Raw genomic sequence first — 16,253 nt, forward strand, 5'->3', positions numbered from 1 at the left:
TACATTAATTAAAATGCTACTACAACTTTATGATTATTGTATACAAAGGTAAAAGAACCATTTGATTTTATATTATTTATAATGCGTACGTTTTGAAATAAACGAGCTTTTCCACCGTCTAAGCTTTTGTCACTGTCATATTTTATTGAAAGAAGTTTTAATGATATTGTCAAATGATTAACAGATAACCATAGATTTAGTATCAGATAACCGAAAAAGTTTCCTTGGCCTTGGCAAAATGCTACAGACTCCATAAATAATTGAGATTTGACCTCAATCAAACGCGACGATGGAGCTTAATTGAAACGGAGTTTTTTATTCAAAGGTTTGCGTGCCAGACCCTGTCGAAGGCACAGAAATGTCTTATCAAGCGTTTCGTATTGCTCTTCGATAGCCAAATGGGTGGCATAGGTACACAACAAAATCCTCCATTAACCGATCTCGTCAAAATTTTGCATTAATGATTGTCTTCAAGCCAAGGTACGTCAGTACACATTCCATAATCTGCAGTTGCTGAAATAGATCTATAGGTGGCGGGGACGACTCGGCTTCCTTGTTTTGGCCACCAGTTTCAAGTGAGAGTGAGCAATTATGCAGGAGTATTGCTGGTATTCCGTCCGACCTGGTGGCTTTATTCACGTCTAGATTCCATTGAGTTCCAAATAGTTACCTTTCCTTGGCGTATGCGTATGTGAACTGGTGCCATAGTGCAGCCAGTCTGGGGTATAGGAAAGCAAGTTTCCTTTTTTGGTTTTCCTCCTATCCGTTTAATTTTACTTTGAGGTTGGCACAAAGTATTCTAGTGTGATTTAGTTTTTAGAAAAATGTCACACTGAGCTTAAAAAAAAATTACCGGCCATAATCGGCTACCTTTTTCCGTCGCATTATAACTGACAAGTGCACCTATGTACACACGCCAGCACATCAAACTACATATTGACGTATCTTGTTCCGTTGCACTAGGTGCGATTTTCGAACAAAAATGTGTAGTCTGATGTGCCGTTGTCCATACAATAATTTTACACAGTGACAGAGACGACGATCTAGAAAAAAATGAAACCTTTATTTTTTCCTCACATCCTGAAGCTGAAAACAACCGTTCGTCTTTTTCAAAACCTCAAAGATCAAGTCAAAGATCATTTCCATAGGTAAAATAAATTTACACTTGAAAACGTCACATTTACATTACATTACATTAAGCTACTGCTCGTTCACTACGTCGACTTCCTGGAGAAGAACGAGCAAGAAACTCTAGGGATTGCTCTTTTCAAATAAACTTAAATGCTATGGAACACACTTTGAATCAAATTTGTGTGGATTCTGGAGCCGTATAGTCTTTCCATACATTTTTATCTAACACGTAGTCTTCAATTTTGTAATCTTTTCGATTAAAATATTTTAAATGAAGTTTTTAAACTTAGGAAATCATAATTTTAATATATGCTCCGGAATCTTATTGTAAAAACGTATTCAGTTCCCCATAAAAGAGTTGTTTACCTTGGTTAAACGAAATCGTGGTACCATGAGTTTTGACTTAGCTCTAAGGTTAACATTACGGATATCTTCTTTCTTATTGAACTTGTCTAATTTATATAGAATAGCGTTTTCGTCATATATTACAGTACAGGGTAGTATCCTAATATATCTTTCCAATTTGTGGTAGTACCCCGTTGTGGCGCGCTCTCCTATCGCCGTTGTTGATGTTCACATTCTCACGATTCTTAGAATGTAAAATAAAAAACGTTTTAACATTGTATAACTTTATTTTGTAATCATTCAATAACTTATATTTATTAGGTTATTAATTACATTTCAATAGCAGCAAGTCAGATAAAGATGACATTCAACTTTAGTTATTAAAATTTAGTTAACCATTGTGCAGCTGAGTATACAATAATTATTTAATACTATAATTATTATATATAACATGTACACTCGCCGCCAGAAATAGTTTACGACATTAAAAAAGTCAAAGTGGTAATGTTATGGCCATACACTTAAATACTTACATAAAATATTATTTTTCACAATATTACTTCATGCAAAGTGACGTTATACTATCAAGGTGAAAAATCAATGAATACTTTTAAGTAATCTCCATAAATGTAAAGATTATAAACTCATAACCACTACTCGAGGCGAGTGTACAAGACAAACAAAAAAATAACACCTTCCAAGTTCAGTCAACAGATACAGTTAAATTAAAATGGAAACTTAAAAGTCTCTATAATGCCCCCTATTAAATATTTATTTTGAAAATTAAAAATACACTTTGTACCTATTGTATCACTCCTATGTTGGTTGGAATAGAGTTAAAATTAGTTGCCGTAGAATATGCAACTTTTTTTTTTCTGTTAAAGACATGACAGATATTTTTTCATATTTCACAGCCAATAGTGTTCCATTGTAAATGTCGTAAGTAACTTTAGGTGTTTTTTTAGTGTAACATATAAGTACGTATGTACATAAGCTGCAACTCGTCTCAAAGAGCGTTTACACGCGGCAACTGTTAGCAGCGAGTCTGCAGCGATTCAGACGCCAATATCTTTACACACATGCGGGTCTTAAGAGTCTATATAACCTCACATGGCTTTGGTTAATTCCGCACAACAGTGAGTGTTGAATAAATCACTTTGGAATAAATATAATAATAACGCACACACTCAACATGGCCCCGCACTAGAGAAACCCTGTGTCGCGGGTGCCATGGATACACATATAGACAACTACAAATTACACCCAAACTCACGAGAGAAATAAATATATAAATAAATGTAGGCCATACAACATTTCTCCCGGTCCGGGAATCGAGTCTGGGATCTCTGCGTAACCATTCGCCCACCGAGGCAGTAATATAAAAATACATAGTAAAATTGAGCTTATTATACACTGATTACTAAATGGCGTGAAAACACGATTCCTAATAATTTTCGCGATAGAAAAAAATTGTATTTAAATTTTAAATTTAAGAAATTTTATATTCAATAGATACTTTACATATACCAAAAATTTTTAGATAGAACATGTATACTATACGATATACATTTTTGAAATAGCTTTAATTTAATTCGTGAAAAAATAAATTCTAAAGTAAAACCAGTGTCTCTGCCGCCCGGCCCAAGCAAAACGAGCCGTATTAGTACGGGAAAAAATTACTGTTAAGCAGCAATACAATCGCAATCGTTTCTAATGATTGAATATAAGCGCCTGCATCGATGAAGCCGCCTACAAATCGTAAGTGTTGTGATGCTATTGCATTACAACACGCGCGTTTGTATCGCGGCTAAACGCCGCCGTGAATAACCGCTCAGAGAAGTTCTATTAATGAGTTGAAGAGAATGGTCCTTTCTGAAAAATGAGTAAGATTGCACGTCTTCCTGAAGTTATAACAAAAATATGAGTAATTGCAATTGGACATAGTTAAACTAGAACCAACCCACAAAATGGTACTTTCGAGATAATTAGATTTTTTTTAAAACAGTGTGAAGAAATAAATAGGTAAGTTATTTGAGACAAACGTGAGTTATGTGTAGCATTGAGAATAATATAGGGAAACTATTATATTATCTAACAATATATAGAAAACATTATGTATCTTTTTATTTAATTAACGAGAACCATGTTCTAGTTTTCGTAATGAAAACGCTACGCTAGATCTACAGTACTTCAGTACGTGTGACATGCATCCATTTAGCATATTTAAAAAAATACATTATATGAAGTCAAGCAGCATGGTTCTTTTTAGCTATTAAAAAGTCACTTATTTAGGGTTCGTACCCTGAAGGACTTTTATTTTCTCCGTTTTGATTTGGTATATTGTCAGGATCTTTTGTGAGCGGGTAAAGGATACGTCTGGTGTTCTACCTGAATACGTAACTCAATTTCACTCGAGGTCTGGGTTGGTTCTTGTTTGCATAACCATATTAATGAGGCGGGATATATTAATTATTGCTTGTTAACCGTGCTTAGACAGCCCTACTTTCGATCCATGATGGACATTCTACAAACACTACCTAAATCCAGTTGCAATTCGGCCCGCGAGTATTTCTTATCTGCTCGACCACACGTAACGAATATAAAAATTAACTATTTAAACACAAGAAGTGTTTTGAATTTATTGATACCACTTTTAAGTATATCATTTGTTTCACTGTCCCATTGCTGCATTGCCGTTGTAATCACTCGAAAACTGTGACATTTTATCGAGTTCTTAGGTTTTCGCGATTACATGATGTATGTATGTCGTGACCATGGAATCTGTAAAGGGCCCGAAACTTTGGTTTGTTTGAAAAAGAAATATATGTGTAAATATTTTAATTTCTAAATATAATCAATTACATTTTAATTAATACGACTCTTTATTGCATCTCTAAGACTCTGCGATGATCCGTCATTGTTTTCCAAGTTGTGAATGGATTTGTGCAGTTATTTTCCGTATTTGTTGCTGCGGCAGGTGGCATGCTAATTTATATACTAGGCAGACTTTTGAATATATATGAATATAATAAAATAATATAATAAAAGAACCCTTCTCGTTTAAATACGCCTTTACGAAAGTTACTTTTCCAAAGGCGTATTTAAGTGCACCTCTGAGAAATCTATGAAACTAACTTTCATTCACAGGTGGGGCTACGGCAATGTCGTTAAAACCAAAGATCTGAAACGGGCATATAGATTAATTTTGTATCCGTATCTCAGTTGGGAGAGCGATAGCCTCGGTCCATATAGTACATGCCACCACACCCGAGAAGCAGCTGTTGTTTTACTGAACTATGACTGCTTAAAGAAATCATGTTGACCACAAGTTACCTAATTATAGCCCTATTTTACAAGTCAGTTCTCGTCCGCGGCTGGTGCAATTATCATTTAGCTCAGTTCGCTGGCCATGGTGCAGTCACACTTTTGACAGATCGCGGTCACTTTGTAAGACATACACACGAGATAACATTCCCGAGATGAGTTGATCTATCTTCGGACACAGAATTGCAAGTCAGATTGATTTTCTTTGATATCTTTAAAAAACTATTTCGTGTGTGTCCCTTTTATTACAATTCTTCATATTATTTATTGTAAGTATTTTCATTCACAATACAGGGTGATAAAAAACCACTGACCATTTTAAAGGAGCATACTGCATAATGGAAATAAAAAATACATGTTCGGTTTTTTTCAAATACTTGACGAATAAATAAGTTATGCCGTCTCAACGAAAAATTATGAACAATATTGACATCCGATGTGACGTGCTGGCGCCTAGGCGTCTAGACAACTCGGCGCCGATCGCTCAATTTTATTTACTATTTTGAGGTAACCACGCGTTAGAAATTATTGGAAAATATTTACTTCAAAAAACTGGGGATTTTTTCTGTTTTATTTCACTAATGTGACCAGTAGTTTTTTGTCACCCTGCATTGTACGTTAAGTAGATAAAGGTACTATTTGACGTTTTAGCACACCACTGATATAATGATAACATGATATATCGTTAGAACTGTCCGTAAATATTTTACACCTCATGTGCATCGTAACATTAACTCGCCCCCGCGCCCCTGATACGTCACAGGTGAAATCAAAATGACTCGGCCTGTCTTATAGCCATATACAAAAACAGATCAATCCCTGGTGTTAAGTGTCTTAAACCGGAGTGGTGAGCTTTTGTTATTAAAATTTAATTATAATAATTAGCGCTTTTTATACTCTGATAATTATCTAATTTTATAAAAAAAAAGAAATACAATTTAAGAATACATCTGTCATACATTTTATATTAATAAAGTACATTTAAATTATCTACTTGAACACTCCTCTTGCAAATCATCTTAAGTTGCTAAATAAATCTCTTGTCTGCGACAGCTGAACTTGGCACTTTCTATTATTTGCTTGTGATAATTTTAGAACGCTAATTTGTGTTTAAGACATAGAACTAGTTTTCGCCATTTTTCAATATGGTAGCCATACAAGCGTTTTGGGCTGCAGATAAAAATTTGCCCTAATGCCACTGAAAAGCGTCACGTGGGGTGTTGGATGGTATATTGCGGTCAAAATTTATTTTTCGCCATTTTCCAATATGGCCGCCATACAGTCTCAAAGTAATAATGGTAAGTATCTATATAGGCAAAGTTTTACTAACACGACTAAATTATTTTATCCCTATTCACTGCTGATTTAAACTGGAACATCCTATTTTTAATATTATTAATCTTATTGTTAACAAAATAAGAACCATTACATACATAAGTAAACATTTATGCGATTGATGCATTATTTATGTAATACTAATAAATTGTTTCATTTTCACGTTAATTTCAAAGTTTCACTTCTTAAGTAACAGAAATTAGTGAACCAACAAAAGATAACGACTTTTTCAATTATAAACAATAAACAACCTTTTATCATTATCCCAGTAAAACGTGAGCACCAGATTTACTGGCCAATATGTTGGCCAACGCGATAGCGGTATAAATAACAAAGTAATGCAGATATGGTTAATAACAAGAGAGTAATGCATACAGCAGATCATACCTCCCTCTGAAATTCAAGAATAATTAAAATAAAAGGAAAAAATCAAAACAACTGTATTTTTACTCACAATTATAAAGCTTTTTAAAGTCTTTTAATATTATGATTTACATTCAGGATTATTTTTTTTTCGATTACAAGGGAAATTATTGTAATTAAAATCAGTGGTAGGGAGGTGCTCTGCCCTTTCTAAGCAAAAAGATTATAGTAATAATTACGAAATTATATTTAATTTAACACAAAAGTAATGCTTGTTTATGACGTCACAAAGGTAATGGTCATAATTGTATGACCATTACCTTCGTAGATTGCTACGTACTTGGTGATCATCTTAGTGACCCAACGGTTTGTTGTGAATTTTGACAGAGAGATTTTGTTAAAAACATTCAAATGTGAAAACAACGCCTCCAGAAAGATGTACGAGTAACTACAATTTAGTCGGTCAAAAAAAAGTAATTTTAGTAATTTCTATCTAATACATATAATATTCTGTCCGTTTTGAAGACAGAGTTCTTCTTCTTATTTATTAGTGGCCTGTCATTGAAGACAGTATATGACAGTAGTACGACATTTGTAGGTTTGACAGTTTTAATAAAATTTTTAATAGTTATGTAGTTGTTGTCGATAGTTTTATCGATAGATTGTGAAAAAAGATAAAATTTTGCCAAAAATTACGGAATTATGAATGTTACGACGTTCTAATTATTACTAATTGCGTTATTGCCTTCTTTATTCTTATTTTGCCAGTAGGCCTACTAGTATCGAGTTCAATTTTTACACAAGAATTTGATTATCTATGTTGAATTAAAATAGAAAACTTTAAAATAAGTCTTCTCTTTGTATTTTTCAACATAGTTCTAAATACAGCGTATGTGTGTATGAATTTACAAAAATTGACAATTCAAATGAACTTCTGCTCAGTAATTGAATGAAAAATGGTCGAGTATGATTCAAATGAAACAAGTTCGGCTATTTATTCGGTAGTCGATAGAATATTTATCGACTGCGATCACTAGCTGCTCGCAAGCAGGCAACGCTTCGGCGCAATGAATTGTCATTTTACTCCGTCTCCAAAAAGAAAGACTACAGATTTGTGCAAATGCTACTTTGGATATGAAATTTTTTGCGTATATTCGTTTTTTTTACCAAATCAACAATTCTTCGGGCTCTTTATGTGCCACGGCTGACTTACGCTACCGCATTAATGTGCTACCTACATACAAAAAATATAGAACGAAATACAATGCAATAGTTCTGGCATTTCAGAGGGCGCTATTATTCACTCTATGTGTAGGTATTATTACGTTGAAGCTTAGGTAAATATGCTTTGCTTATTTCTATCTAGTTATAACATTATGTAAAGCAACCATTGCTGCACTAGATTTACACAGGTTGATTTGTAAAATACGAACAACTTCGCAGGACCATGATGCGTGCCATAACTTTTAATAATTCAGCCGATTTGCTGACTTGCTGATTTGCTGATTGACAACTCTGATAACTCTGTGCGGTAGCATAAGAAAGCACCTACTACCATATTTTTTTGTATGTATGATGAAACATAAACTTAAAAGTTTATTCAAGGCAAATTTATAAAGTTTTGTAAAATTTCACGGAACAAAAGTTGTATTTTACAGATAACCCTGTATAATGTTGTCACTAATTAATATAACCACTCTTTTCTGCCAGCCAAAATGTTCACAAGCTTATCGCTTTATAGAGACAAAGCTTATTGCTACGAATCGTCAATGCATCGTAGTAAGTGATGTCATTTTCTTTGGTATTAGTCGACAAGTCTTTTTTCAATCTTGTTTCGGCTCTCTGATTGGCTATTCATTATTTCACTTAATTTTTAACCTAGTTATGATGAAATAGGGTTGATTATTATTTATAACTTGCAATTACAATATTTTATCACAATTCACGCTTCCACTGGACCGTCTATTCTGGATTAATTTAACATCTATTTCTATTTAACTAATTTATTGTAATAAAAAAGCTACATTACAGCGGTTTTTACATTACGTTTTTATTATAATTTATATTGACAATCAGTGACAATTATGTCACTTTAGGGTCATACCTCACTATGCCATTCGTGAGCACGTTGCCTTTTTTATGGTGTCAATCATAAAACGTTGCTTAAGTCCACTGTCTTTATTAAGAAATATCAATTTCGTGTAGATCAATGTTTATTCATTTGAGAGTTGCCAAATTTCTGCCAGTTACAAAATTTTGCTTAAGGTTTTTATCACGTGTAATCAGTCAAGTGTTCGTCATTTGAAAAGTCGATAAAGATTAAAAATTACACTGGTTTGTTAGTTATTACTATTCCAGTATTTGCTTTTTTGCGATGTATCAAAATGAATATTGTATAAGTAATCATAAGGAATATCTGCATAGAAATTATGGAAAGTTTGTATGTTGCAAGGCAGTTTACAGTGGTGCATAATGTAATTTTGTAATGCCTTTACAACCTACGTATCACAAAGAAATAAATGTATATGATGATTAGTCTATTAATGACGAGAGGTGTACCTCATGTCAAACGATAGGCACTTAATGTGAGACTTAGGTAATTATTATGTATACTGTACTACCATATGTGTGCTGCACGTTAGTCTTGATAAGTGAGGTTTGACCCTCAATCATATTTATGTAACGAGGTTATATTTAATTTGGATCGAATTGACAACACCTGGCAAGTTTAAAACGAGTGTAGATATCATTATCGCGTACGGGAAGGGAATAGACCCTGCTGATTATGCGAAAAATAATTTTTCTCGGTTAAACGATAAAGTTAAGAAAGATGCGGAGTACCGGACATTATTTAAAATTACCTTATAAGAAATTTACTAGAGGTAGGAATCGAATACACTTCGTGTTTTAGCAGCTCGAGTAGGTTAGGTGCTGTGGACCTCGGTCGGATCTGAAAAGAGGGAGCGGTTTAGAGCGACGAAGCAGGAGTCGCCGGCGGGGCGGAGGGGGACTCACCCGGCGCGGCCGCGGCGGCGGGGGCGGGGGCGGGGGCGGGGGCGGGGGCGGCGTGCGCGGCGGCGGGCGCGTGCTCCGGCTCCTTCTTCTCCTTGACGAGCCTGCGGAGGACGAGGCGGTGAGCTTGGGCGGGCGGCGCGGGGGCGGGCGGGGCGGGGCTCACCGGTAGAGGTCGCTGGTGGGCTGCAGCGTGCCGTGCGCCAGGTGCAGGCGGCGGCCGGGCGGCGGCGGCAGCTGCTGCGGCGCCCACCAGCGGACCACCTGCCCCACCACGGGCACGCGCCGCAGCAGCCCCTCGGCCCACAGCCGCTCCAGGTTCTCGCGCTCGATGTCGGCCTGCGCCGCCTCGATGCCTGCAACCGACGGCCACTTGGAACCGCGAATCTCCACCCCGCGCGTCACACGCTGCGACGACCGACTCTCTCACCGAAAGCGGTGCGAACAATAAACAAAGAGCTACGAATATTATATGTAATGTTCCATATTACAGCGATTACAATTCCTAGCAGTCCAGCTCCTTGTGAAGGGTGAGGGTGCTGATGAAATAACAGGCACACGGGATTAGTCAGGGTGACGGGAGCAGTGGCAATGCCCGTAAGATCTTTGCGATTTAAAGCTCTCCGTGGCACTGCAACTGTTATAGATAGACAAGTCGCTTACCACCAGACGCACTACTTGTTCGTCCCCTCCCTCGATACTGGATTGGTGTGATTGGCTAACATATAAATTATATTAATAATCATACCTGTCACTAACAGAAAAAGAAAACAGCTTACCGAATCTTGCACGTCCACAACCCCTGAAAGATGTGTACAGTCCCAACGAACAACAGCCTAAAGCGTTGTCCTTAGAGGGGATCCGTGTTCAGGAGTCAGATATAATGGGTTTCTAGTTATAACCGAGTGTAACCATGAATATATATTAAGTGTTTGGCCTCGAGCCTTAAATTAATTATTAGTAACAATACCCCATGACGCACCTTTCTTGAGGACTTCAGTCATGTTCGAAAGCGCCCGCGAGCTCTCCTCCACTTCCTTGCCGGCCGAGATGACTAAGTCCAGCAACTCGTCGACGTCCGTGTCTGCTGTCACCATGCCGAACCTGGTGAAGTCATCATTCACTAATGTCATACCAACATTCTTAAAGTGATAATGGTATTGCGTAAACCGTGGCTGACGACCACAAATTTAAGCAACAAATACTATCAGAACCGCTGTCGCCAAAACACACTACCATATTGTTAAACACTATGAAATCTTGATAACAAATTCTGGACAGTTAATATAATTTTTAAACTACATAGACATATCGTCGAAAGTTCAATATTTACTATCGCAAGTTACGACTTTTTGATTTTATATTGGTTTCATTAAATGTGCTGCCATCTAGCGGTAATAGCTGCAAGACAAGGAACGATTAACATCCATTAACGTTTTCCAAAAAAAGTCGACTATATTGCAAAAGCCATAAGGTTTACATTCGTTTCTTATAACAAAAATCTATTACAATAAACAGAAAATTTATTAAAATTAAATAAAGACCTAACGATGACACGAAATACCACCATGCATAATATTGTAGGTGCGACCATGGTTTTTCCACGATTTTCGAAGTTTTGCGCAAGTGACATGACCACAACATGCTAAGCAAAAGTGGCGAACTGAGCTCAAGTTTGCGGAACTCCGCGCACTGTTGGCACACGTGCAACACAAACTAAGCACTTCTGCTGTACTTATTCTTCTGTACTTAAGGCACTGGACTTAATTTAATATTTTACTGTACAATAACTGACGACGAACAGCCACGTCAACGCTCCAACGGCTGCGACTACGCGCATCAAACCGATTACGCATTGATGGCTTCCTTACCAGTAGCAGTAATGGGTTTTTTGGAATTCGACCTACCTGACACATCCGGTATTCCTACAAATAACGGGTTAAGCGAGCAGATGTCTCACCTGACGCACGCCATGCCGTCTTCTCCGTCCCCGCAGGAGAAGGCCCCGTCCGTGGCCCGCAGCTGCTCAACCAGCTGCCTGTTCAAGGAGTTGAGCTCCTCCGCGGAGGCGTCCTCCCAGCCGTCGGGCACGTACCGTACGCCGCCCAACCCTGAAAACAGTGTTCCGAGCTTATATAAATATAACAGAAATATTAGTTTAACAGATGTTGAGCAAAGGTGGACTTATCTCTAAAAGAGATTTCTTCCAGCCGAGGGCAGTGGAAGCTAAGGTTATAAGAGGGCTGTTGCGTGCAAAAGGGAATGAGAAAGAAATATAATAAAGTACATATACACATAAATATATACACATAGGTACATAAATAAATAAGTAAAAAAAACAAATAGATGATTATCAAGAGGGTTCAGCAAGAAAGTGTACTGTCAACCTTTTCTTGAAAAAATAAAAACGCACACACCCAACATAGCCCCGCACTAGGGAAATCCTGTTTCTCAGGTGCACACACATAGACAACCACAAATTCACGAGAGAAATAAATGTAGGCCATAGAAATATTTCTCCCGGCCCGAGAATCGAACCTGAGACCTCTGGGTGGCAGTTCAGCCTGGTAACTGTTCTGCCACAGAGGCAGTTAAAAAGAAGAAGCTCATTATATCTTTTTGTAGCTATATCATCATCAGCACGTTGTACGTTCCGTTACTGGGTACGGGTCTCCTTCAAGAAACCGGTTTAAGCCAAGGCAAGTCCTTGGGGATTTGAACTTTCTTCGATGCGCAGGTTGCGTTACGACATTTTTCTTTATCACACGCAACTTCGAAATTAAAGTCAGGAACACGTCACTGCAGAGATTCGAACAGCTGACCTCTCAATTAAGAAGCAACCATCCTCTACCTCACGTATTATAGAATAGGTTTAAGATACTATATCATAATGACCTTCGACGAACTTTAAATAGTAAGCGTGATAGACTGTGGTTTAACTATTTCTTTAAAGGAGACCTGTGCCCGGCAGTGGGATGTATAACGGCTAAAAATGTTGATGATTAAAATCCTTTTTGGTTTCTTTAAGTAATCCAAGTGTAATTTTCGTAATTTGTTGTTACGTATGAAATAAAAATTTTCTTTCTTACCAGCCCAACCAGGCACGTGCACAAGTCTGAGCACGCGATGGTCTTGCACCCTCTTCTGGAAGGGCTCTCTCAGGGCCACAGTGGCCCTCAGCACATGCAGTTGGGCCTCCAGCACGCAGGCCCAGTTTTCATTCTGGGTCTCGTCCAGGAGCGACCCTTCGAGTGGGCAGTACCGGAGTACCACTCCGTAAGCTTCTGTTTCACATATTTCTATGCTTATCTGTAACGTAATAAGGATATAGTACGTTATTGCAGCGGCCAGGAAGTAAGGGATTGCTGGACGAGGATGAGTTACAAGGACGACTGCGAGTGAGGCCAAGTATTAATACGAGTCAAGCAATCCCAGGAAACAATGTGAGGAAATAATAGAAGACTAAAGAGACGATGTATAATAGAAAAAGTAAAAAAAAATGTTAATTAAAAGTAATATTTGACATAGTTTTTCCAGACACAATAGTCGTCTGCTGTGCTTTTGGTGACGTGGTTGAATGTGTATCTGTTATTGTATTTTCGTTATCGCTCTGCTCACAGGAACTTACTTTCGCGGCAAACATAGAAAAAAGACCAAATAAAAACAAAATAAGAAAAGAATACCAAAGCATTTTATTTAATTTTACCGCCTTTTTTAAAAAAAAGTGGTACAAGTAGGTATTTTTAATTTTCGCAATTATAAACACTTGGCAGTTGGCTGTATGATTTTTTCTTTTGCCTATTTATATGTTAATTATTGGTAGGTCGATTTAAAAGTTTAGATAAGTGGACAGTAATAGATTTTCATCAGAAGAAGTTCCACGGTCATTAAATGACTTCCAGTGTTCGTTTTTTCAAAATAAGGCAAATATTTTCGAGCATGTTTGAGAAAATATATTTTTAGGGATGTTATGTATGTAAAAAAAATCGCGGCTTCGATTCCAGGTAAAACCAAGTTAGGAACAAATTATCCAAAATTGCTTCTGGTCTCAGTATTCTGGATAGAGCTCCGGAGTATATTTTTCTTTGCTGTGGTATTCAATGTACATACAAAAATCTGAATGAGACCAGGTAACAGGTGTGCTTGTCAGGTCAATTAAGATAAGAAATAATTAAAACCATTTTTCATCCCACTTGCTCGTAAATGGTATGATTGCATTAACTTGACTATAGTGCCCCTAATAAAACCCACGGGCCTTTTTTCTTTCTTTTTATTACAGCGACTGTCGGTAAGGAGATTTTTTAATTTGTAGGACGACATACTTCCTTACATAGGTCAGATTCAAGTTTCAGCAAGGAGGTTACTTAAGTTCAAAATTAAAACATTCGCTTAAAATGTTATCTACACTGAAATTTAATTGCAATTGGGCCACATACTACTTAAGTACTTACTATTAAGTATTTTTTTTAATTGATTTTAATATTTTCTGTAGAAAAATTTTCCATTTTTTTTTACACTCCATCATGGCCGTATGCGTGTTTGTTTTTTAAAACATTTTAGTTCGAGTTGTATTATCTATGAAAGAATTTTAAAAAACCCGCCATTTGCCAAAAGCCATAATTGTTGTTGTGAATCATATTTACGAGTATATTGTATTTATTTCCTTGCAAATATGATGAAAATCATTGTATGTATCACGGATGGTAAAAAAAACAGAACTCGACTTATTAAAGACCTTATATAATAGTAGTATATTATAATAGACCCTCGTTAGTAATTTCTTACTTACGGTCCTACACAATGTACTATTAAAGATTAGACGACCACGGAGCAGGTTTATAAGGCAAATGTTGTCGTGAAGGGTCAACCTAAAGAAAGCCCAGGTCAAGAGTGGTTTCTGTTTATCTCGATGGGAAAAAGACGTGAAGTGTAAGTATGTATTACAGGCTTGGTAACAGCAATAAGTGTGAACACGTACCATGTCAGCTTCTCTCTGCAGAACCTGTCCCAGCCAGGAGTTGAGTTTGTCGTAGTAGGGCGGGGGCCTGTCCACACCGGGCGGTGCGAATTGGAAAGCGACACACGCGGATGCTTGACTGATTGCATCCTAGTTACCGAAATTTAACTGATTATAAATGTGTTAGGTTGCGGTTTCACCGTTACGTTGTGGATATACCCATGATTCGCATGAAGCATTAAGGCGAAGGGGTACCGAAAATCGCTTAAATATGCTGTTTTTGTGCAAGTTTTTAGGTGATAATGTAGAATGTGGAACTTTGAAAACAGTGCATCATGTAACGTATCTTGAAGTTAACTTGAAGGTCCTAAGATATTGCTTATTGTCATGGGTAATACAAAAACTTTGCAAAAGTAAAGGCGTAAAGCATAGAGGAATTCCCTGTTTCCACGATTTGTTCCACGAACACTATAACTTGGCCTTTTCAACGCAACAGTGAATAGGCATCTTATTCAAGAGCAAGCATCGGCACTTTCCATCAAGCGAGAAGGAGGTCAAACGTACATATACAGTGTTTTTTTGAAATGGGACAGTATAGGTGCATCCGAAACCATAGAAGATACAAGGAAACTGTCTTAGGAACCATTAAGTCTCTTTTTTGTAACAACAATTTTAACAGTCAATTTTTTAGTGAAACTGGTGAGTTATCTATAAAAATTAATAACATTGAAATCTCTAATATTGAAGAATGTTATTTCATTGAGGTAATTAAATAACGTTGTCCTAAACTCTGTAGCATTATTGTAATTTCTTATTTCAATCGGAAGTTTGTTATAGACATCTAGCCATTACAACTACGCTTTCTCTAGCGTCATAGCGTGTATTTGTTTTTCAAGCAAACCAACAGCCACCTTGGTAACGGCCGACATGGTCATGGACTTATAAAAGGTCCGAACGTTGGTTTATTTGAAATATTATTTAAAAATTCAAGTCAGAAGGTAATATTAACGGATACTTACAACTATGTCTACATTTGGCGGTTCATCTCCCCCGGGTCTTTCGCTCTGGAAGGAATGAATGTCAGTTAGTGTTGCCGAGTACCTTTTGTTTATAAATAACTTTTACATGTAATAACTGAGTGGTCTTAATTGAAAAATAATTGAACTGCAATAGAATAAAGCTATAGTAGTATTGACACGTTCTCTGGTTCAAAAGATACGTCCCACTATTGGGCACGGGTCTCCTCTCAGGCGAGAGTTTAGGCCATAGTCCGCGACACTGTATTACATCCGGCATGTTCATGGAGACGCACACAGATGGCTTTCATCATCAGGGCTGCTTCACTCATGATGCGTGTATGCGGCAGCGCTAATGATATCCTAGCCGTTGTTGGCAACAGGCTGGACTGCCCCTAATAACAACAATGGTTGCAACTACACGGGTGTTGGGTAGTGGTCTAGCCGTGGCATTTTTTCTAGCATTAAGACGTTTTGTACTGTACTAACCATAGCACGTAAGATAAATTTATTGTATTCAATAATGATCGTGATTTGAAATAAATAATTATATTTTATTTCATTCAATGCGTGTGGTGGACTTCACCCGTTTTCCGATGGTTGTGAACCTTTTTCGACATGCAGGTTTTTTTTAACCAAAAATGGTAAACTACATATTAATTTTCGCAAATAATATAAATAAATACATAAATAAATCCACGGTTCTTCTTGAGGGGTTAGGTCATACTATTAGACTACCACGGTCTAAATTCAAGGGCGGTAATAAAAGC

The 16,253-nt window shown here is 37.1% G+C and overlaps 1 protein-coding gene across 1 annotated transcript in view; it reads right to left on the minus strand.

Annotated features, from left to right (window-relative positions):
* Positions 1 to 9,466: 9,466 nt before the first annotated feature.
* LOC113233918 (pyridoxal-dependent decarboxylase domain-containing protein 1) overlaps positions 9,467 to 16,253 on the minus strand; it is a 21,112-nt gene continuing 14,325 nt past the window's right edge. The window contains exons 7-13 of the mRNA XM_026469153.1: positions 15,487 to 15,531; positions 14,489 to 14,617; positions 12,600 to 12,819; positions 11,471 to 11,621; positions 10,493 to 10,614; positions 9,677 to 9,866; positions 9,467 to 9,614 (exon numbers count right to left, since the gene is read on the minus strand). Coding sequence (XP_026324938.1) covers positions 9,467 to 9,614; positions 9,677 to 9,866; positions 10,493 to 10,614; positions 11,471 to 11,621; positions 12,600 to 12,819; positions 14,489 to 14,617; positions 15,487 to 15,531 — 1,005 coding nt within the window. The remainder of the gene's footprint in view (positions 9,615 to 9,676; positions 9,867 to 10,492; positions 10,615 to 11,470; positions 11,622 to 12,599; positions 12,820 to 14,488; positions 14,618 to 15,486; positions 15,532 to 16,253) is intronic.

Source organism: Hyposmocoma kahamanoa, unplaced genomic scaffold (genome assembly GCF_003589595.1).
Source record: "Hyposmocoma kahamanoa isolate Upper Pololo Valley unplaced genomic scaffold, ASM358959v1 80, whole genome shotgun sequence".
Lineage (NCBI taxonomy): Eukaryota > Metazoa > Arthropoda > Insecta > Lepidoptera > Cosmopterigidae > Hyposmocoma > Hyposmocoma kahamanoa.